This window comes from Onychostoma macrolepis, chromosome 13 (assembly GCF_012432095.1).
Source record: "Onychostoma macrolepis isolate SWU-2019 chromosome 13, ASM1243209v1, whole genome shotgun sequence".
In the NCBI taxonomy this organism is placed as follows: domain Eukaryota; kingdom Metazoa; phylum Chordata; class Actinopteri; order Cypriniformes; family Cyprinidae; genus Onychostoma; species Onychostoma macrolepis.
In genome coordinates, this window is record NC_081167.1 from 31,925,210 (window position 1) to 31,949,692 (window position 24,483).

Sequence of the window (24,483 nt, forward strand, 5' to 3'; positions counted from 1 at the left end):
AAAAATTAATAATAATATTACATTATAGTAAAACAATATTAAATTAATAAAAAAAATTATGGTATTTTAAAATAAGTTTAAATAAAATAAAATAAAACATTTAATCAATAATAAAATAAAATTTATATTATAATAGCATTAGATTAAATTAGATAATATAAAATAAAATAAACATTAAATTAAAATAATACAATAAAATGATACTACTAAAATAAAATAAAATAAAATATTTAAAAATGGACAGAAAACCAAAAATATCTGCAGCCGTTGGACAGGTTCACTGCAATAAAATACGATTAAGCTAGACAAAATAAAATAAAATAACAAAAGTGAAGTATTCCTTTAACTGTGGGCAGAAAGCCCAGCATGGGTCGGGTCAGAAGCAGCTGTGCGCTGGAAAGGTCAGCGTTTGGGCGGTGACAGAGATGAACGCTCCTCAGCGGCCGAGGAGAACGGGCTCCACACATAATCTCATCTCCCATCCACCCTCATCACGGGTCAGACACTGACCTTCAATAACAGCAGCTGAGTAATAACTAATAAACAGCAGCCGTGATTGATGAAGAGCAGCCGTCTGACTCAGATTACACAAGACATCATGCTCTTCTGAGAGACATTTCACTCTGAAACAGAGAGCTTTCACATTCGATTCGGTTCAGGGGGCTGGAAGTGGATCACAATAATGTGAGAGGTTAAAATAACACAAATCAGACTGAACTGAGACCAGCTCAGGAGACAGTCTGGTCTGAGTCTGCTTCACTAGAAGTCTGGGCTGGGGGGCAAAAAATAAAATAAATAAATAAATAAATTGTCAAAAGGGTTTTCTTTCAAATTTCATGCATGAAAAAGAAATTACAACAAAAATATATTACTGTATTATAATATTATACAATATTATAAGCTGAATTACATTTATGAATTATAATAAAAAAGACAGATCAAATTAGATCATAAAAAAACAAAATAAAATATTATCATAATATTAGAAAATAAGATAAGCATAAAAATAGGACAAATAAAATTACATAATATTCTAATAAAATAAAATTCAATTATTTAAAATAAAGGAAAAACATTATTATTATTATTATTATAAAATAAGATTAGTAAACAAAATAAATTAAATTATATTATTATAAATAAACAAAAATAATAAAAGAAAATTCTATTATATTACATTATTACGAAACAAGATTAAATTAGTTACAATTAAAATAAAAGTTGTAGAATACTATATATAATAAAAAAAATAAATTAGTCAAAATAAAATAAAATATTATAAAATAAAACAAGATAAAATAAGATTAGTAAAATAAAATAAAATAAATAAATTATATTATTATAAAAAGAAAAAAAACAAGAAATAAAACAAAATAAAAATTATACAACAATATTACATTATAATAAATAGGGCTGGGCAAAAAAAATTGATTTTTCGATTAATTGTTTTTTTTAATGACGTCGATTCGATATCGATTCTCAAAATCGATCTTTTCCCGAATTTATTTCAGCACACATTTAAAACAAGATCTGATTAATGTTATTCTTATCATTAGTCTTCTCCACTAGATGTCACCCTTATTTACCGATGCGCGATGTTACAAGCCTGTCATTCATTCAGTGCTCATCATGGCGGAGATACTGTTGACAAGAACCAAGAACAAAGCCATACGCGTGATTGGTAATGCTCACGTGAAACGCTATAGTAATACTATAAATCTGTGGAAGCATTTGATATCACGCATAAGGCGCCATGATTTCCGCAATGAATGAATGAATGAATGAATGAATGAATGAATGAATGAATGAATGGCGGATGGCACAACGCACTCTTTTGTTTACTACACACTTAATAAGCGCGGACGACGCTCGCGGTGTTTTCATCTTCTGCCGTCTCACTATATGCTGATATTAACACACTGCTGCTCTGAGAGTCATCGCATTAGCATTTTACAGTTTAATTTGAGAAAACTACCATCATATCACATGATACACAGCAGCTGCAAGTTCCTCATGGCAACCTGTCAAAATAAAAGTTTAGTTTAACATTAAGAGCAGTCTTAAGACTCAATGCTACTACTACTAATAAATATTAATAAATGTTTATTCTTAAAGGAATAATCCCATTCGTTTTTTTTATTATTTTAACAGTAAACCTGTTGTGCAGCACTTTGTTTGCCAAAAAATAAAAGGGTTTGATTAGGATAAATTAAATTAATGTTTTATGCCTTCATCTGATTACCAGAAAAATTAAGAACATTTTATAGGGCTCTATTATTGTTTAAGAAAGGACCCTATACAAAAAAAAGAATAGGTTTAAATATCAATAGCTTGTGTCTTAAAACTATATTAACTGAATGTAATTAAAAAAAAAATCGAGAATCGAATCGAGACATCTGAATCGATACCCATCCCTAATAATAAAACAAGATTAAATTAGTTCAAATAAAATAAATTAAATCATGCAATTTTAAAATAAGGTTTGACAAAACATTATAAAATAAGATTAAATAAATAAACCAATTAAATAAAATTAGCCAATTAAATAAGATTAATTTAAAATAAAATACAATAAAAAATAATTACAATAAAATAAAATAACCAACTGTGCAAATGTAAAGTGGACTGAAACCTGTTCACAACTCAAAAAGTCCAAATGAGATCTGAGCTCACTTTAAATCCAGTGAGTCTGTAAATGTTGAGTTTAGCAGATATTTTCTGTCGCTGCTCTGAAATCAAACACAACGCTGAGAGTCAGAGTCAGTCTTCTCGCACACTGATAATCAAGCCTGCAGATGAGCATCAAATACATGGAGCGACCGAATTAACACAACCGTTTACAAGCAGCGCCTGTTGTTCTGTCCGCTTCTCTCTTATTCAGTGTTTCAATTAATATTGTGGCGCTGGCTGGAGCAGCACTTAAAGCCATAACTCACACAGGGGCCCTAAAGAGGAGACGGGTCACGCGCTCATTACACAGACCCAGTGAAGAGCAGCTTCTGTGGAGTCAAGGGTACAAACACACATCAATCACAGCTGCCTCCTTCTGATTGGCTGCCGGGGAAACCGCCGGCTGTCAATCAAACGAGGAACGCAGGTGATGTCATTGAGGCGTTTGACAGACGGACGGTTTATTGATGAAGCAGCAGCTCGGAAAAACACAGCGCTTAAGAGCAAGCCAAGAAAAAGTGAGGAACACAATACATCGATATGTGCTCCAGATGTAAATGTCTTCTATTTGCAACTATTCAAAGAAAAAAACTACTTCCAACAGATCTCCATTACTTTTTCAATAATTTTTTTTTTTTTTTTGGAATATCTCTGCTAAACCACTAGAATATGGAAATAACTTTTACTGTACTTCCAATTGCACTGCAAATTAAGTTTTTTTGTCTTGTTTTCCAGTGAAAATGTCAAAAATACTGAGGAAGAATTTATTTATATTTAAATTTTATTTTTAATTTTTTAATGCATTTGATTTTCTGCAAACACAGTACATATAAAATAATTATTTCAAGTATATATATATACACATATATATACATATATATATACACACATATATATAGATATACATATATATACATATATACACATATATATATATATATACATATACACATATATATATATATATATATATATATATATATATATACACACATACATACACACATACACACATATATATATTAGGGGTGTCAACGTTAACGCATGCGATTAATCAAAAAATTAATGCATTAATATTTTTTTAACGCAGATTAATCGTTTGATAAGGTTGGACCCCAACTTCTTCCCGTCATCGCAGCGCAGAAGGTTATCTATCATTATGTGATGAGGGTACAGCACCAGTGTTGCCAGGGTAACGGCACAAGTGGGCTATTTTGAAAATACAGTCACGGGAAAAATTACAGAGCCGTGGGTTGCAGGTTTTTTGGGCTACTTTTATAATGTACCGCGGCCGCTCAAAGTGTATATAGACAAATAATAATGAAAATAGATCCTTTTACTAATGTGTATTATACTTGGAATGTATCCCTGACGACTTAAGAACGGAGAGGCGGTTATAACAAACAACGTGAGTTTCTGCAGAGCAGCAGAAATAAACATGACAACAGCCACTATAGATTATATACGATAATAAAACACACGATTACGATAGATATGGTCTGTATGTGATTTTCTTGAGAATGTGTACATCTGAAATGCTAATTTGTGCAGCGATATAAACAACAGATATTTTAACAACAGTAAACGACCAAATTCCACATGTGATCGCAAAAGGAAGTTATTACAAACACTCGATGGTGGTTTGAAGTGAGTTCTGAGTAAAAGTGTACTATTAATCTCATAAATTGCCTTATGTAGCATGATGCTAATGTTAGCTCTAATGCAGCTGCAGTGCATGCATGCAACATGTAATGCATTTTATTTTATTAATCATATTTTATTGTAGTGACCCATCCACCAGCTGAAGACATTTTTTGTTTTGTTTTGAATCATTTTGATTCTCAAGTAAATGTATCTTGATTTGAAGCAGCAGCACTGAATGCCATGACTATGAATTTAAGACTTTCTGCTCTGATTTAAGACCTTTTTTAGGCTTTAATCTGTGGAACGGTGAATTAAGACTTTTTAAGACCCTCAGAAGCCCTGATTAGAAAACGACAAGCTGATTGGTCCAACAGCGCACAAACGTCTCGCTTGACAAAACTGATGAGCAAATTGTGTGAACCGAGACTGATTTTTCAGATCAAACATCAGTGCAGCGGTGTGATAACAGATCGCTAACAGCGCTAAAACACGCGAGCAGCAGCTAAAGCGTCCAAACAGCGCTGCGTAATAGGACTCCTTTAGGGAGGCAGATGGATGGCGAATCCGGGCGGTTTCATCTACTAAAAGACGGCATAAATCACGGGATGAAGCCGAGGTTATCGCCAGCCTGCCCGCCTCATGAGAAACCTGCATTAAAGCATTAGTGAAATTAATTCATCTTTCATAAGAGGTTGGAGCCGTATCTGTGATCTACGATAACAAGCAATTTCTCACTACTGAGAAAGCCCTTGATAGACTACACAAATCTGCTGCTTTAAATGGCCGAACATTATGTGGAGTGCTGCTCTCCGGAGATTCATGAGCACGTAAATCAATGCATCGCAAACTTTTCTCTTTCTGTTTTCTCTCTGCTCTGAAGGTGCGGCGCTTCTGTAAACGTCATTGTTTTCTCATCAGGAGGAAGCGTGTTATTTGTGGAAGCGCTGGAGATCGGTAGCGGCGCGTGAAAGGCCAACGCGCTGTTTTTGCATATATTTACGGGCTGCTGTTTGCTGGAGTGTGAGAGACGGATGGGAGGCGCGGATCCGGCTGACACGTGCGCTTTATTAGTATATCAGCCCTACAGAACACAGATATGAAACACTGCCTGCAGTAAATCACACCGCTCAACCGGCACAACATCCACAAACTAACATGCTCCACATACAACAACATCAACCTTCACCAAACAAGACCAAACCTAAACCAAAAACAATTACATTCAGGTAATAATCAACACTCAATAATCAATTATCAATGAGCTGTATAAAAACGTTTAAGAAACCAAAGGAAAATAATTATAATATTGTGCTTAATTACAATAAATACACAATACCATATATACTATATCGTATACTAATATTATATATATATATATATATATATATATATATATATATATATATATATATATATATATATATATATATATATATATATATATATATATATATATATATATATATATATATACACACACACATACACATACACACACATATATGTATTTATATAAATTATGTATATATATTTACATAAATGATGTATGTATATATATATTAGTGCTGTCAATCGATTAAAACAAATTAACTAATTAAATCGCATGTTTTTTCTGAAATTACTCGCGATTAATCCCACGTAACATTAAACGTTTTAAATATACTTTTATATTGTAATAATTTCACATTTAATCTTCAAATTAAATGTAGAAACAAACACAGTATATTTTTAATATTTCTTTAATGACATCTTTTATGACTGAAGGCCAGTATCACTGATACCAATACTACTGAGGCCTCTATAAAATGTTTATTTCTTTCCTAATATTTAAGCATTGACTTTAGCCGTTCAACATTACAGTATAATTGAGAGCTATCAATTTGAATATTTATTAGACTTTAGTAAAATAACTTCTAATTTAAGTGAACTTTAAACAATCTTCACATAAACCCATTATAATAAATGTCGTATTTACCTCTGCCCTTCAGCAAGTAGGAAATATACAGAAGTTGAATAAAGTTATCAAACACTAAATTCTAAATTATATATAGATGAATCCTTAAAGCTATAAAAGTTATTGATTTCCTCTTTTTTTCTTTTATTCTTGATGAACAGACATCACAGCAGCTGGGTTAGTAGGTTATTTTGGGTGCTGTTTCTTTAAGAGCTGCCGCTGCTGAACATGACGTGGATCTCACGCATCTTATTCTCTCTCAACTCTCTTTCCATTTTCTGACCCACTTCAGGTCTTAAAGTCTCTGTTAATGAGCTGATGAGTTGAATCGGGTGTGTTAGATGAGGAGACAGTGCTGAGCTCCAGCAGAGACATGTTTTCAGAGACATGTTCTTAAATGTGACTCATATATAATATATAACACATGCATGCACAGTTTTTGGTAACTTTATGACTTAACTGACCATGACATTGGTAAGACAGTGACGCATGTACGTTGTTTCTTTCGCACGCTTGATATGAAGCGATACAGACTGCAGCGAGCCTGCATAGTTCTGTGTTCGTAAAGACATTCTGTGACTAAATAATGCACTTCTTATCAAGAAAAAAAGAGAGAGGCAGCAGTTGTGAGAGGGGTGGCCAACATTAGCTCCGCCCCTGCGTTAACGGCGTTAAATATTTTCCACCGGAATTTCAGTGCATAAAAATTAATTACTCCAATATTCCATTCATTTGCATGCTTCAAACATCTTGAAAGCCAACATAATGCAGATATATACGTACAAAATATGCTTAAATGACATTAAAATCTGCTGAAATGAAATTCAAAAGGCCCCTATTATTGGATATTTCATCTAGTGTTTCAGCGATAATTATGACAAAGCTGCTTGTTTTCTGAGAGAAACTGGGTGTGCTGATATATTAAATAACCACAAGTCAGTTTGTGATTGCAGAAGTTTTAAGAGCTGTATGTTAAATAAAACTAATAATTAAGTGGACAAATATTCATATGAATTATTATTCACTTAAAGGGGTCATGACATGAGAAATCAAATTTGCCTTGATTTTTTGCCATGTAAGAGGTCTTTGTCCCATTAAAGACGTCCTCCTCATTATAAACAAAGCATTTATTTAATCAAGCTCCAAAAACGTCTCGTTCTGGATCTGAGGTGCATGATGACATCACAATGATGAGGCGCAAACATTTGCATAAACATGGCATCCCGGATCGTTTTGTAATCGAGGCACAGTGTCATGGAGAGTCACAAAGAAACATTTGTTTAAAGATGAAGCTGAACTAGATCTGACTGCAGCTGCATCACAAACCGTAAGTTAATGATTTCATAATGCTTTGTCTGGAAATGACCGGTTTATTTTGATCATGTTGTCAAAACACGCGATAGTGAGGGGCATTGATACTGTTTCCTATGCAGTGACGTCAGCCAATCAGTACTGAGAAGCCTTAGAGGACCCGCCCCTTAAAAACAGCTCGTTTTAGACAGAGGCTCAGAATGAGAATTGAAATTTTTCCACAAATTTATATGTTGTGTTTTTTGTGCAAAAAACTTTATTAATATTATACAGTAAGTAAAGCTCAAGTAACATATTAAAATAATTGTAAAAAATCTGTATCATGACCCCTTTAAATACATTATTTTTATTTTATTTTTTTGTTTTATTGTTAATTATTACTTAAATTACTTATTTTTTAATTATTTAAATGAGCAATACTGTGAACCAGTTTACTGTGAACTTCACTGTGAACCAAATTAAGCAGGGATGCCATATTCATGATTTAAGATTGAATCAGTCAAGTGCTCATCCGGACGTCAGGGAGACGTTTTCCTCTCAATATGAACCTGAAATCTGGGAAAATGTGACTGATGTTATTGTACACAACACTCTCACAATGAAGTATGATGGAGCAGACGCACCTCAGGAAAATAGTCTTGAGGAAACTTCTCTTTCTCCAGCGTGGCTGTGTTTGGCAGAGCGTCCGAACACACCTCCTTACCAACCAGCTTCCTGAACTTCTTGGCTGTGTGAGGAGGAATAAAGCAGCGCTGATTAACATGCAAACATGTTCAGAGACTCTTAATAGAGTACGAGAGATCAGGGCAACTGCGCCACCTACTGCTCACACAAACCAGAATTTACTTTTGAGTTTGTGTGTAATTCTCATGACACTGAAACATGATTACCATTACAAAAATATAGTCTAAGTATAAAGAATATATATTTTTTTTACATTTACATCAGCATAACTTAAATATAAAACCAAAAGGAAAAAGAAAAAAAAAGTGCTTAAATGCATTCAAATTGTATTAAAAAAACAATACTATTAAGGTAATAGAAAATATACATATTTATTTATTTATTTGTTTGTTTTTATTTATGTATGTTTTTTTATTTTTATTTTAACTACATAAAATCTCATGGCTATAATGCATCTACTTGAATTTACTTTTGAGTTTTTGTGTAATTCTCATCACACTAAAAGATGATTACCATTACAAAAATCTAGTCTTTTTTTTTAAGATAAAAATATAAATATGTAAAATTATATAATTATAAAAATTATAAATATGTTTTATTTACATTTATATCAGCATAATTTAAACAAATATAAAACCAAAAGGAAAAAGAAAATAAAAAGTGCTTAAAATGCATTCAAATTATTTAACAATAATAATACTATTAAGGTAATAAAATATATATATATTATTATTATGTGTGTTATTTATTTATTTATTTTATTTTACTTTAACTAGATAAAATTTCATGGCTATAATGCATCTGGATGCTTTACTTGAATTTACTTTTGAGTTTGTGTGTGATTACCACCATAGTAATCTTTACTATAATAATTATTTTTTACCTTTATATCAGCATAAATTAATTACCCATAAATAAATCAGCATAAATTAACCAATTACTAACATGCTTAAATGCACTTCGCTGTAAAAAAAAGAAAAGAAAAAAAAAAAAGACACTGGAAAGCACTTCTTTCTCACTGTTCATTTTCTTGAAACATGCTCTTATTTTTTTCTGTCTTGTGGTTTTGCGGTGAAATATGATTCATCCAGGTTTTGTCCCCGCATGATGAGTTTGATGGAGAGCGTGATTACGGCCATCATGTGAGAGATATCGTGGTCTTTAAGAGCTCCGGGTTTGAGCGGGGCTGAAGGGTCCGGCGGGGGCTAATGCTCACACAGCTGTAATGGGAGTGGCTTTAATTAGTGTGACCGTCGGGACACGCGACCTCTGACCCCTACCGCTGATGAGGTCACCGCTAACTGTCCAATAGCTTGAGTGCACTATTACCACAGGCTGAAATCTCATGAATTAAATCCTAATATTAATAAGCATTACTGTTTCCTATCGGTATTAGGAATTACTCCATTTTAGCATGTTTTATGGCTTCTGAAACAACCTTGACCGCGCTGGATCTGATGGGATTGATGACAGGCCGTATTAAAGGGACACACGTACCTTTGAAATCAAACTGCTGGATGTTTTTCAAGGATTCGTGGATGAAGTAGCAACATCCCAGAGCCTGAAAGACAAAGAGAGAGAAATTACTCAACATAGAAAGTCAAAGATGTGGTTTAGTACGTTTTCTTCAAGTTTCTGTCATCTTCTGGTCTGCAGATGTGCATCTGGGGGATTTCTTCACCTGTTCTGTGAAAAATTGGGGTTGGCCGATATATCGGAAGCATTATTTTGAAATATATTTCATTTCAGAAATTGTTATGCATGTTTTTACTGTTTTTAAATTAAATATTGTGAAACCATATATATCGGCCATCAGCCGCCAAGATTTCAGTTATCAAAAATCCATATCAGCTGATCAATATTTAGTTAATGTAGAAAATACATCTAAAATACCTCCAATTAATCTATTTTTAAATAGATTTCATTTCAGCAACTGTATTGCATATGTTTTTACTATTTTTAAATTAAATATTGAGATATTATATGTGTATCGTCCATCAGTTGCCAAGATATCGGCCATCAAAAAATCCATATCGGTCGACCACTACTTATTAAAGTACCAAATACATCTTAACATCATATTGAATCCATTTTCATTGAATTTCAACAATTGTTATGCAAACCTTTTTTTTACCATTTTTAAATGAAATATCATAAAGGAATCATGTATGTATGTGTGTGTGTGTGTGTGTGTGTGTGTGTGTGTGTGTGTGTGTGTGTGTGTGTGTGTGTGTATGTATGTATGTATGAAAATCCATATTGGTTAATTACTACTTTGTAGTAAAGTATCAAAAATACACCTAAATGCATCTAATTAAATCTATTCTGAAATATATTTATTTTCAACAATTGCTATGCATGTGTCTTTACATTTTTTTTTATTAAATATTGCGATATCATATATATTGGCTATATATCGGCCATTAGACATTGGCCATGAAAATAATCTATACTGTTTAACCAACTTAGTAAAGTAGCAAAAATACATCAAAATAAATCAATTTTGAAATAGATTTAATTTCAGCAAATGTTATGCATGTGTTTTTTTGGGGGTTTTTTTTAATTAAATATTATGATCTCATGTATCGGCTTCATACTGTCTATCGGCCGAGATATCGGCAACAAAAAACCCATATCAGTCAACCACTACTTAGTAAACTATCAAAAATGCATCTAAATACATCTAATTAAATCTATTTTTAAACAGATTTAATTTCAGCAAATGTTATGAATGTGTTTGAACTTTTTATTAATTAAATATTGTGATATTATATATAAATCAACTTTGTATTGGCCATCAGCCGCCAAGATATCGGCAACAAACAAAACATATTGGTCGACCACTACTTAGTAAAGTACTAAATACATCATAATTAAATATTCTGATGTCATATATCAGCTGCCAAGATATCAGCATTAAAAAAAAAAAAATTGATATTGGTTGACCACTACTTAGTAAAGTAGCAAATACATCTAAAACCAGCTGAAATAAGCACTTTTATTACTGTCGGGTCAATAATGCATCATTGTAGTGAGATTTCTCAGCAGATACGGTCCACAGAATATCAAGTGACGTCAGTCGTGATTCATAAGTTCATGTGTTTATGTAAAACCCAACACCACAAAGGAGCACAAACTTGCTCTTATGAATATGAAGGAAAAGCCTCTTTTCTTATGTAACGAGTTCACGGCGCTCAAATATAACATGTAAATTATAGCCAGAGCCGATTCTGTCAAAGCGCTCAATCTGAGCCGCTCAAAGCAGCACAGTGAGAGTTTAGCATGACCAAAGATTTACTTCAATAGGATTATATTCTTAATTTTTACTGAACAATCAGACGGTTTCTGTGTCTGTCGACGGCCCAAACAAACGGAGCCCGCGGGCGTAAGGCGCCGGGGATTTGATGCGGTTCACAGTTCACTAACTGCTTTTCTGAGGGGCTTTTGCACCTCCAGTCCTCAAGTTGGCCTAAAAAGAGCAAAACCTGCTTCCTGTCCGCTCGGGGCTCAATGCAGCGGCCCAAAACTGCAGGCTAAAGCTCTCAATAGTGTCTAAAGACGCGGAGAGACGCTCAGGAGTCATGGGAGACGGACGTCCCGGCATCAGCGAATACAAACGCTCAGAGAATACAGTTAGGAAGCAAGAAAAGAGCACAATAGAACTGTTAGAGACGGACTGAATGGCCATCTGACGCTCTCAGGTTCTCTCTGCTTCACTGATCTTCACACATATGCAAGATCCGAGTCCAAAATCAACACTCGCCAAGATCCGACCGACAGTAAAAAACTGGCTTGGCGAGTCAACGGGTTATGTGCCAGTTGGCTGGTGACTTTATTAGGACCTGCAAGAGAAACTCGGAGTCTCTTCTGCTCACCAATGCTGCATTTATTTGATCAAAAATGCAGTAAAAAATTTTAAATATTTTTACTATTTAAAATAGCTGTTTTCTATATGAATATCTGTTAAACTGTAATTTATTTCTGTGATGCGCAGCTGTATTTTCAGCATCATTACTGCAGTCTTCAGTGTCACATGATCTTCAGAAATCATTCTAATATACTGATTTGCTGCTTTTTTTTTTTTTACTTAATTACCCCAAACAATTACTAAAACAGTAATGAATCATGGCTTCCACAAACACAACATCAATAAATAACTGGACAGCAAATATAATCACTATATGAGGGACTAGCCAATTCTATTTATATATATTTTTTAACTCAGTTAATTTAACCAAAGTTAAGTTTTTCGCTAGTTTAATATAATTGAAGTTTGACTTGTACAGCCAATTTGATTATACTTAAAAGTTTACAGCAGCAGCCAAACTTGAGTTTTTAAGTAGAAGTAGGAAATTAATTTTTTTGTGTTATATCTTATGCATTATTGACAGATATTCCTGCATTTGATTTAAATAAACTCTGACATAAACGGGTGTTTTTTGGGTCAGACATGCACCCATAAAGAGTGAAACCCAGTTCCAGAGAACAAACACCAGTCCTAAATAAAGTTCTTTAGTGTGTGTGTGTGTGTGTGTGTGTGTGTGTGTGAATGAGGAAGATGCTGCTGATGAAGATGATGGTGGTGAACTGGCACTGAAGGACTGTGGGCACAGAAGCCCTCCTGCATTATTTATGAGCGCCGCGTGGCTCATCTTGAGATTAAACATTTGCTGATTTGTCAAAAGCACAAACAGAAGGTCCCGCTCACCCCAGCGTTCACATTTAATTGATGAGAACATTCCCGGCGCGACCCGGGGTCCGGCGAGGAGAGGAAGAGACACACAGCGATGAAGGTCAGTTTCCAGGAAAGGCTTCTGTTTATTTCTGTTTGCTGTAGTTTATGTGCTGTTTCACCTCAAACTGAGACGGAAATGCCCATTCCACAAACCAACTGTATGAAACAGCAGACGATCAATACAAAACACATTCATTCACCAAACAACTCCATTCAGAAGAGCCACATTACTCCTGCTCTCTCACAACACTGAAGAACGAAGAAACGCAGCACATACAACAGGAATAAAAAGACACAGCAAACAGTCCTGGGTAGTCGAGAAACTAACTAACATTAACCCTTATTCTGTCTGGTTTTACCTACATGACGTCACAACGGGTAAATAGTTGAAGACAGAGCTTTCTATGTTCTTTTTACTACTCAGAAACTCACAATTCCTGTATGTAACGTCATGAACACATCAATACCTGTGCATTTCTTTTAACATACATCAAGTGCTGCTTCTGGATATACAGTACGTACATACATACATACATACAAACATATATACATACATATACATATATATATATATATATATATATATATATATATATATATATATATATATATATATAAATAAACAAAATTTGTAACTTAATTTAAGCAAAAACTAAAACAAATATATATTTTTTAATTAAAATATATTTTTAATTTGTAATAAAATTACAAAAATGCACAAAAATACTAAAATCAAACAGAAAATAAACTAATTCCCAAAAAAAAAAAAAATCAACATATTCTACTTTCTTTTTTACTTTACTTTGTTTTTACTAATTCTGATGTGTCATGACCCATGCAAGCAGTGTTATTATAGTTAACTAAAATTAAAACAAATTAAATTAAAAAATCATTAGGGTAAATAAAATAAAAAAAGTTAACAGAAATAAAATCAAATGTAAAAATAAATAAATAAAATATTTCAGCTAGTTGCTAAGGCAACATTTCTCATTTTAATTTTAACTTTATGTACTAAAATAGCTAAAACTGATATAAATGAATACAAATTCTATATTTATTTTTTTATTAAATTAAAATAAAACCGATTAAAAATGATTCCAAATATTAATAAAATAATAATCATATCAAAGATACTAAAATAACACTGTATGCAAATACATGAACAAATCCGCTTCTAGCTACACAAAATCTGGTGACACTTTACAATAAGATCCAATTAATTAACATTAGTTAATGCACTAATTAACTAACAATGAGCAATACTACAATATCTATTTATCTTTGCTAACGTCATCTAATAAAAATTCAACCTTTAGTGTTATTTCATGTTATATCAATTAACAGTAAATCTTTGATTGTTCTATTGCTTTTGAATAACATTCAATAATGATCCATTAACATTTTAATCGCCCAAAGCTGATTGATGTGCATTAAAATATGAACTATATGAAAATGTGACTCGACGGTTCATAGCATAATTTCTCTGATCTGTAGAGCATTATGAAAGTTATGACCAGTGTTTGCTGTACTTCTTCAGATAATCACGACACCTCATAATAAACCATAAACACAGGCATCATAATCACAGATATCATCATAATAATTCCAAACACAAGCTCTAATGAATATGTAACGTCAGAGTTCAAGCCGGCCTCCTCCTGAGCTCTTCATGAAGAAGCTATTATATTAGCGGCCCGCAATTAATCCATTTGTCCCGCGCAGTGACAGACTCCAAATATTAATTGGAGCTGGACGGCGCTGACAGGAAACTCTTATCTTTTAAGCGGCACTTTACAATGGCCAGTGTCAAGCGTATGTTTGTCACGTCCAGCGTTATTGATTACCTGCCAGATTCACTCCAAATAATTAAAAGTGTATTTTACATATTTATAAAGCGGACTGTCATGGGCGCTACTTAATTTTCCATTAGTAAAATGCACTCTGTTAAGTGCGCGGCGCAGGCCGGACGAGGAAATGAGTAATCGCTGTAATTGCAGACAGAAAGACAATAACCCAGCCATAAAGGCAGATTTTATTGGCCGTTCTGACAGTGAAGGTCTCTAACCCGGGTTTGGACCGGACCGAACACAACCAGGACGATACGACGAGTGCAGCGACTGCAGGCAAACAACAACATCCTCTGCACAGGGTTATTACGGAAATAAAAAACAAAAAAACACTTTAACTGAAATGACATAGTATAAATAATAATATCAAAATATATATATAAAAAACTTGTTTAAATTTAATACTGATATTTTTAAAAACAAAACAAAAATACCAATATTTTTGTAATAAAATTTTCATGTTTTTCACTAATTAAAAAAAATGTTTTTTTTAACGTAATTTCAGTTATTTATGCATTTTTTTTAATAAACATACATATATATATATATATATTTTAAATGTTTATAAAAAATATAAACTTTATATATATTTCAAAAATAACTAAAACTTTAACTGAAATTACTGTGAAAACAGAAAATATAAAAATAAAATATAGAAAATATTAATAAAAAAAAAGTGTTTCATTTCAGTTAGTTGCCAGCATCTCATTTTTGTATATTTTAAAATGTACGTACTAAAGCAACTACATCTAATACACAAAAAATTAATTAAAACTATGCACACGTTACATATTTTTTTAATTTGTAATAAAAATTATAAAAACGCAAAAGTACTTAAACTATCTAAAATTAAAATGAAAACAGAAAATATTAAAATAAAATCTAATTCAAAATATTAACAAAAAAAAGTATTTTATTTTAGCTAGTTGCCAGCATCTCATTTTTGCATTGTTTAAATGTACGTACTAGAACTACATCTAATAAATTAAAAATGAATTAAAACTATGCACATGTATATTTTTAAACATAAATATAAAGATAATATAAAATCGAAGTCAAAATAATCAAAAACTGTAATAGAACTAACAATTATGAAAAATCAAACATCCTGCATGAATATTTCCTGCAGTCTTTAGTCAATAGCCAGTTTTCCTGTAAGACCTGCAGTAAGACTACATGAAGCACAAGGAAACCATGAATCACCTTCAACATTTGCACTGAAATAACATCATCGCTCGAGTAAAGCGCTGCTGAAGGCCTTCAGACGAGACACGGGCTGAGCTCCGCGGCACGAATCCACTGACCTTTCATGGATTTTTTGCGGTGGCTTTGAAAAATGAGCCATAAAGCAAACATAAAAGTGGTCATTTTTCCACAGCGGTCAGACCTTGATTCCTGTGAGAGTGTGACCGGCGTGTGTGAGGATGAGCCACCAGACGCTCATCATGTGTGAAGGGAGTCATCACACGTGTGTGTGTGTGTGTCACATCCACACGCACCGACTTCACAAGTGAAGATGCCACATCTAGCAGATATTCTTTATAAACATCTCATAAAATTCTTTATAAATCAAACACATCACATGATGAAAATAAAAGAACACAGTTCATTCTCAAAACTGACGAGACATGAACTTAAGAATTAAAGAAATAAAATTTAAGAACTAAAAAAAATAAGAAATAAAATTGTATGTGCTATTCATAATTAACATAATAATGTCTTTAAAATGAGTTTCTGAATCTGAATTGAGGCTGCAAACAGGATGCAGAATTAATTCAAAGCTCCTGCAAAGCTGTTAAAAGTTTGAGGCACTTGTGTAAAAATGCTGTGAAATGAGGATGCTGTCAAAAATAAAGTCATAAATAGATTTTCTTGATCAATTAACTTCTATGAACTGAATGAAATCAGCATTTGCTGAGCATCCTTTGAGTTTAAAGCAGGTTTTGTCCTCGCTGCACTCGAGCAGAGTTTCTCAGGAGCGTCGCAGGAGGTTTCTTGAAGCAGAGACACAGTTCTTCTGGATTTAGTCTCAGTTTGTTCCGTTTCTTCATGTGCTGTCAATCAATTTAAAAAATGTACTTATTAAATCGCATGTTTTTTCTTAAATTAATCGCGATCAATCCCACGTAACATTAAATGTTTTAAATATACTTTTATATTGTAATAATTTCACATTTAATCTTCAAATTAAATGTAGAAACAAACACAGTATATTTTTTATATTTCTTTAATGACATCTTTTATGACTGAAGGCCAGTATCACTGATACCAATACTACTGAGGCCTCTATAAAATGTTTATTTTTTTCCTAATATTTAAGCATTGACTTTAGCCGTTCAACATTACAGTATAATTGAGAGCTATCAATTTGAATATTTATTAGACTTTAGTAAAATAACTTCTAATTGAAGTGAACTTTAAACAATCTTCACATAAACCCATTATAATAAATGTCATATTTAGCTACCTGTGCCCTTCAGCAAGTAGGAAATATACAGAAAAGTTGAATAAAATGATCAAACACTAAATTCTAAATTAAATATACAGTCATGGCCAAAAATATCAGCACCCTTGCAATTCTGTCAGAAAATGCAACACTTCTCTCAGCATGGCAACAACACAAAAAAAACAGAAGAAAAGTCAATCTTGATCAAATTTCACACAGAACTCAAAAATGGACTGGACAAAATTATTGGCACCTTGTCAAAATTGTAAGAAATAATTGCTTTTCAAGCATGTGATGCTCCTGTATTTTGTATTTAGACACACCTGTGGCAGGTAACAGGTGTGGGCAATATAGTAATCACACTTGCAACCAGCTAAAATGGAGAAAAGTTGACTCAACCTTTGTGTTGTGTGTCACACTGAGCATGGAGACAAGAAAGTGTAAAGAGTTGTCTGTGGAAAAACATGGACAATCTCAAGGCTACAAGTCCATCTCCAGAGATCTTAATGATCTTAATGTTCCTGTGTCCACTGTGTGCAATATCATCGAGGTTCACAGCCCATGGCACTGTAGTTAACCTCCCTGGACGTGGACGGAAGAGCAAAACTAATGAAAAATTACAACCAAGGATTGTTTGAATGGTGGATAAAGAACCTGATTAACTTCCAAACAAATTCAAGCTGATCTGCAGACACAGGGTACAACAGTGTCAGCTCGCACCATCCGTCACCATCTGAATGAAGAGGGACGCTATGGTAGGAGACCCAGGAGGACACCACTGCTGACACAAAGACAAAGCAAGACTGGAGTTTGCCAAAACTTATGTGACAAAACCACAATCCTTCTGGGAGAACGTACTGTGGACAGATGAGACAAAAGTAGAGCTTTTTTAGGACATCGTGGCACTGTTTACAGAAAAAGAAACGAGGCCTTGCAGTCAAACATGGTGGAGGTTCAAAGATGTTTTGGGGTTGCTCTGCTGCACTGGATGCCTTGACTGTGTGAACGGTGTCATGAAATCTGATGATTACCAAAGAATTTTGAGGCGCAACGTAGTGGCCAGTGTCAGAAACCTGCGTCTCCGCCAGAGGTCATGGGTCTTCCAGCAGGACAATGACCCCAAACACACTTCAAAAAGCACACAGAAATGGTTACAAAGCGCTGGAGAGTTCTGAGTCCAGATCTGAGTCCCAGAGAACACCTGTGGAGAGATCTCAGAACAGCAGCTGGAGAAGACATCCTTCAAATCTGAGTGACCTGCAGCAGTTTGCAAAAGAAGAGTGGTCAGAAACTCCAGTAGAGAGGCGTAAGAAACTCATTCATGGTTACAGGAAGCCATTGATTTCAGTTATTTTTTCCAAAGGGGGTGCTACCAAATATTAAGTTAAGGGTGCCAATAATTTTGTCCAGTGCATTTTTTGGGTTCTGTGTGGAACTGTATCAGATTTGACTTTTCTTCTCTGTTTTTTTGTGTTGTTCCAATGCAAACAAAAAAATAAACAAACATGTGAGTACCAAAACATTTGCAACTGCAACAATTTTCTGAGAGAAGGGTTGCATTTTCTGACAGAATTGCAAGGGTGCCAATATTTTTTGGCCATGACTGTAGATGAATCCTTAAAGCTATAAAAGTTATTGATTTCCTCTTTTTTTCTTTTATTCTTGATGAACAGACATCACAGCAGCTGGGTTAGTAGGTTATTTTGGGTGCTGTTTCTTTAAGAGCTGCCGCTGCTGGACATGACGTGGATCTCACGCATCTTATTCTCTCTCAACTCTCTTTCCATTTTCTGACCCACTTCAGGTCTTAAAGTCTCTATTAATGAGCTGATGAGTTGAATCGGGTGTGTTAGATGAGGAGACAGTGCTGAGCTCCAGCAAACCTTTTCAGAGGCATGTTCTTAAATGTGATTCATATATAACATATAATGCATGCATGCACAGTTTAAGGCAGCTTTAATCACCTTCATGACTTAACTGACCACGACATGCATGCACGTCATTTCTTTCGCGCTTTGATATGAAATGATATGAAAGGCTACAGCGTGGGCCGGTGCCTTTGTGCGTGCAATTGAAGAGCGCGCGCCGAGTCCACATGTTAAACGTTGGCAGCGTCTGTCATTGAGGGACAGAGCGGCTCCTCGGGCCCCTGATGGATCGGCCCCGCAGACACACAGCGAGCAAATAAGAGCCAGTGACTGAGATGCTTTTAATGAGACGCTTCGTCTGTGTATCCAGTCAGAAACACATGAGAAACAGACAGAGAAGAACGCCACCACCAACACTGGATCAATGATGCACAGAGAGAGAGAGAGAGAGAGAGAGACAGTCAACACACACACCTGCACTACTGTACCTGTACTGTACTGTGTATCCCCCACAGTATGTTAACTGCCCCTGCTGATATTAATCACATTCACCAACACTCATTTAAACCATTCCTTAAAAGTACAGGAATTTCTGATTTTTTTTTTTTTTTACACAAAAATATCTGAAAACAAGTACTTTCCCAGAGTTCAAAGACTTCACAAAGCCAGATGAGTCAGAAATAAGCAGACAATTGAGTAAATTATTAAATAAGTAATCAACTAAATAATTAAATATGTAAATGCACAATTAAATTATTAAATAAGTAAATAAATAAACAAACAGCCAACCTTAAATGTAAAACCATTTTAAATCAACGAAAATGATAATCTCATATTTGGTCCTAAAATGTAGAAAAATAAGTACTTTTTCCATAATTCAAAAACCTCACAAAGCCAAATAAGTGAAGAAATAATTAAGCAACTGAATACATAAATAAGAAGCCAAATAAGCAAATAAATAAATAATAAAAAATTATATTATATTAATATTATCAATATTATATTAATTATGGATAAAATCTATTTATATATTGTTTTTTTTTTTTTTAAATATTTGATTGTGTCCTAAAATGTGCAACAAGTATTTCCTCAGTGTTCAAAGACATATGGATGGATGGATAGATAGATGGATAGATGGATAGATGGATGGATAGATAGATGGATAGATGGATAGATGGATGGATAGATAGATGGATAGATAGATAGATGGATAGATAGATGGATAGATGGATAGATAGATGGATAGATGGATAGATGGATAGATGGATGGATAGATAGATGGATAGATAGATAGATGGATAGATAGATGGATAGATAGATAGATGGATAGATGGATAGATGGATGGATAGATGGATAGATGGATAGATGGATGGATAGATAGATGGATAGATAGATAGATGGATAGATAGATGGATAGATGGATAGATAGATGGATAGATGGATGGATAGATAGATGGATAGATAGATAGATGGATAGATAGATGGATAGATGGATAGATAGATGGATAGATGGATAGATGGATGGATATAGATGGATAGATAGATGGATAGATAGATGGATGGATAGATAGATGGATAGATAGATGACAAACACCAATTTAAGACCATTAAACACTGTTCAAAAGTAGATAATCTTACGTTTTATCCCAAACTATAGAGTAAGTTAAAAGATTTCACAAAGCTTACATAAACTTTTGAGTAAATAAGTTAAAAAAAAAAAAAAAAAGTAAATAAACCAATAAGCAAATAAATAAATAAATAAACAAATGACCAGCTCTAACGATAACCAGACAATAATCTGACTTTTTGCCCTAAAATGCTTAAAAACAAGTACTTTCCTAGAGTTCGAAGACTTCATGAAGCCAAATAAAGTTGTCGCAGAGCTCCACTGAACTAAACGAACAGACATTAACGCACATTAAAGCTCATTAATATGAAGACGGCGGCGGCGGGTTCGTGTAGCTCTGTTTTGAGCGTCTCTGGCCGCTTCTTTCATTATTTTAAAGTCTTCCTTCAATGATTGATCTCCAAACCGCTGATTGCATTTCCCATTTTTGCAGAAAACGTTACGGATAGATCTAAACAAAGCGTAATTGGCCGATCCTGACCTGCCAACAATCCGGTCCATTCCCAAGGTTGGCCGCCTCGCTGGGGAAATATCGTGCATTAATTTCATTTAGCCTCCCTCCCGACATCCAGCGCTGGAACTTAATTAAATTGCTTGTCCATTGTGTTCATCCACTTACAAAGTTAATGATATTGTGCGGCGGATTAAAGAGCATTTTATAAAGCGTGCTGGATGAGAGCTGGCAGACTCTACAAGGGCCGCTTGAACCCGTCTGTCCCCGGGGCCCGATGCTCCTGTAATTAGCGGTGAAATGGATGCTTCCGTTTGCCAAACTCCTGCCAAGATCATCATTGCGCGGCGGAGCCTCTAACCCGGCCGCTCACCGCGTCTAACGCAATAAAACCATCACGCCAATGACATTCAACAACAACACACACAGACCTGAGACTCTCGGTCACAAACACCGCAGTTACTGCACAGTGTCACGGAGTCTGGCAACTGGCTTCAAAAACAAGACACGTTTTTAAATCAATCATTTTCATTTAATACATTTACATTAATAAAATTTCTTTTAAAAAGTACAAGCTGAACGTCACCCTAAAACATAACCGTTACTTATTGGACTACTGCTTTACTTGAGACATTCATTCAAGAATTTCATTATAAACAGGGGAAAAAATAAAAATGTAGGCCTACTGGAGAAAATTAAGCGTCGCACTTCACTCACATGCTCTGATCTCAACTAATGATACATGCTTTTGATTACTACAATTATATAAAAATTATAAGGGAAAAACACGTAATCCAGAAAAATTAAAACAAACAAAAAGGGAATTTGAAAAAAAAAAAAAAAGTATTTTATAAGGACCTAAAAATGTAATTTTTGTTAAACTGTTAAAAGTGTTGTTAAATGATTGTTTAATTGTGCATGTTTCATTATTTGAAATTACAAATGCTTTTCAATTACTGAAATTTAATGTAACTACTAAAGAAGAGTTGAGAAAAATTAAAACAATAAATGGAAATTAGGGGGAAAAACTGAATTTGAAAAAAATAAAATAAAATGGAATTTGGTAGAGGGGGTTTGAGAAGAAAATAAAATGGTATTTGATAAAAATCAAAGGCATTTCATAGGGCCCTTGACACGCAGACATTTAAACGCAACTTTCCCATCGTGAGCTCCTTCAAAGCCACACGCTCGTCCGCTCTGAATAATGTCGGCCGTATCTCTCATGATCAGGTTAAGAGAAGCTTCAGTGGTCTCTCTGCAACTTTATTGGACTAATTTCTCGTCTAACGTCTCAAAGACCCAAGACATTAAACGTCTCATTTATATTCTGTTTTGTAAATATACCACGATCTGTCAGAGCACATAAAAATCAGCGCTTTTCTTAAACGGTACCTTCAGCTTCTAGTAATATTGCGTGGCATGAGGTAAACGGATTCGATTAGTAAAGTGCACGCCGATGTATTTGCTGGAAAATGCTGTGTTTTAAAGCATCCCAGAAGTGCTTTATTTGTACATGCAACTTTCTCTACGACTCTATTTTCATAAAGATGCATGACCGAAGAGAAGCAGCACACGTTTCCATTGTTTTCCTCTGGTTTCCTGAAGTGAACATGTTGTGCTCGGCTAATCGGATCATCTTCTGAACGGCCACGTACATGATAAACATTGTCCGCGTTATTAGATTTGCACACAAAAAACGTCAAACCCGAACAATTCAGGCCTCCATTACTAATTAAACCGCCACGAGCGCTCGTTCTCATGCACCATCATTTAATTGTTTCAGATGCCAATGATAAAATGCCTTAATACACTTAGGCTCATTAATGTAAATCATATTCCACTATAGATGTCCAATAATTAAAAAGAATATTTCTCCGTTTTAAAAGGTATCCTCATTAGATAGAGACTCTTTCAGAGCGGATCGCTCCACAGAACGATCGATTTCTCTTTATTCCCCACGCATGAAAATATTGTTAATGTTGACGTTGAATGTTCATCAATCTAGATTATCGTGCTCTTTAATATCTGCCCGGTTCCTGTGATCGTTCTTTATGCATCTGATTGGATTATGAGCGTTCAGCAGATATGATTGGATGTGACGGCGCCGAGTCTTACAAAAGAGACACAAGGACACCAACTCTAACCAACTTCTACTTCTAATCTGCTTTAAAAGACGCACACATCACGTCATTTTCATGGTGAAATCGTGTTGTGCCTGAGTCCAACTGCAGCATTAGGAACTGAATTGAGAAAGACTGCTGAAATACTCATTTCCTGAATGTGAATTGAGTTTACAAACAAGATCCATATTTGAATGAAAGGAAGCAGAATGAATGGAAAGTGTAATGATGTGGAAATTAAATTAACAAATTAAAGAGACAATAAACTATTATTTTAGATTTGAACTATTACCGGAACCAGAAAAGCAAGGTTCACTGATTAAAAACTTGGAGTTTTTACTTAAAGCTCTGCCTGAGAGTTTTAGAATTATTATTTTTTAAAGATTTGAAAATTTATAGACTTCACAGACAAAGAAAATTATATATATATATATATATATATATATATATATATATATATATATATATATATATATATATATATATATATATATATATATATACTGTGTGAAAAATTCAAGGAAAATGAATAGACAATTAAGAAAATAAGTAGGCTAAATAAATCCAGTAAGTGAATAAATAGTGAAATCACAGCGACAGTATATAAATAAGACTTAATGAATAAATAAATAAGTATGTATTAAAAAAGAAAAGAAAAAGTAATGATAAATTTAAATACCTTTTGGGAAAAAAAAAGTTTTAAAAGATTTGAAAGTTTGCACATTTATAGGCTTTATGGACAAAAAGAATGACATATCTACTATGTAAAAATAAAGTAAGCAAATACACAGACAATGAACAAATGAGTAAATAAAGAAGATGAGCATATAAATCCAATAAGTAAAGATGAAAAAAATACATATGTAAATAAAAATATTAATATGTAAATAAAGTAAATGATTTGGTAAGAAAGAAAGTCAATAAATAATTAAATAAATACAGATGTAATTCACTTTTTTGGGTGGGGGTAAATAAATATGTAAATAAGAGTAAAGATGTAAATGAAGTAAAAGATTAAATAACTTTTGGATTAAGTTAATGGATTTATTTTAATTAAATTGAATTAAATTAATAGACAATTAAGATAATAAGTAAATAAATCCAATAAATAAATAACGAAGTAAA

General features: G+C 33.6%; 1 protein-coding gene across 1 annotated transcript in view; it reads right to left on the reverse strand.

Annotated features, from left to right (window-relative positions):
• Positions 1-24,483, reverse strand: part of LOC131551795 (inositol polyphosphate-5-phosphatase A-like) — a 186,296-nt gene that overhangs the window by 87,636 nt on the left and 74,177 nt on the right. Inside the window, exons 5-6 of the mRNA XM_058794914.1 lie at positions 9,761-9,824; positions 8,203-8,306 (exon numbers count right to left, since the gene is read on the reverse strand). Of these exons, the coding sequence (XP_058650897.1) occupies positions 8,203-8,306; positions 9,761-9,824 (168 nt within the window). The remainder of the gene's footprint in view (positions 1-8,202; positions 8,307-9,760; positions 9,825-24,483) is intronic.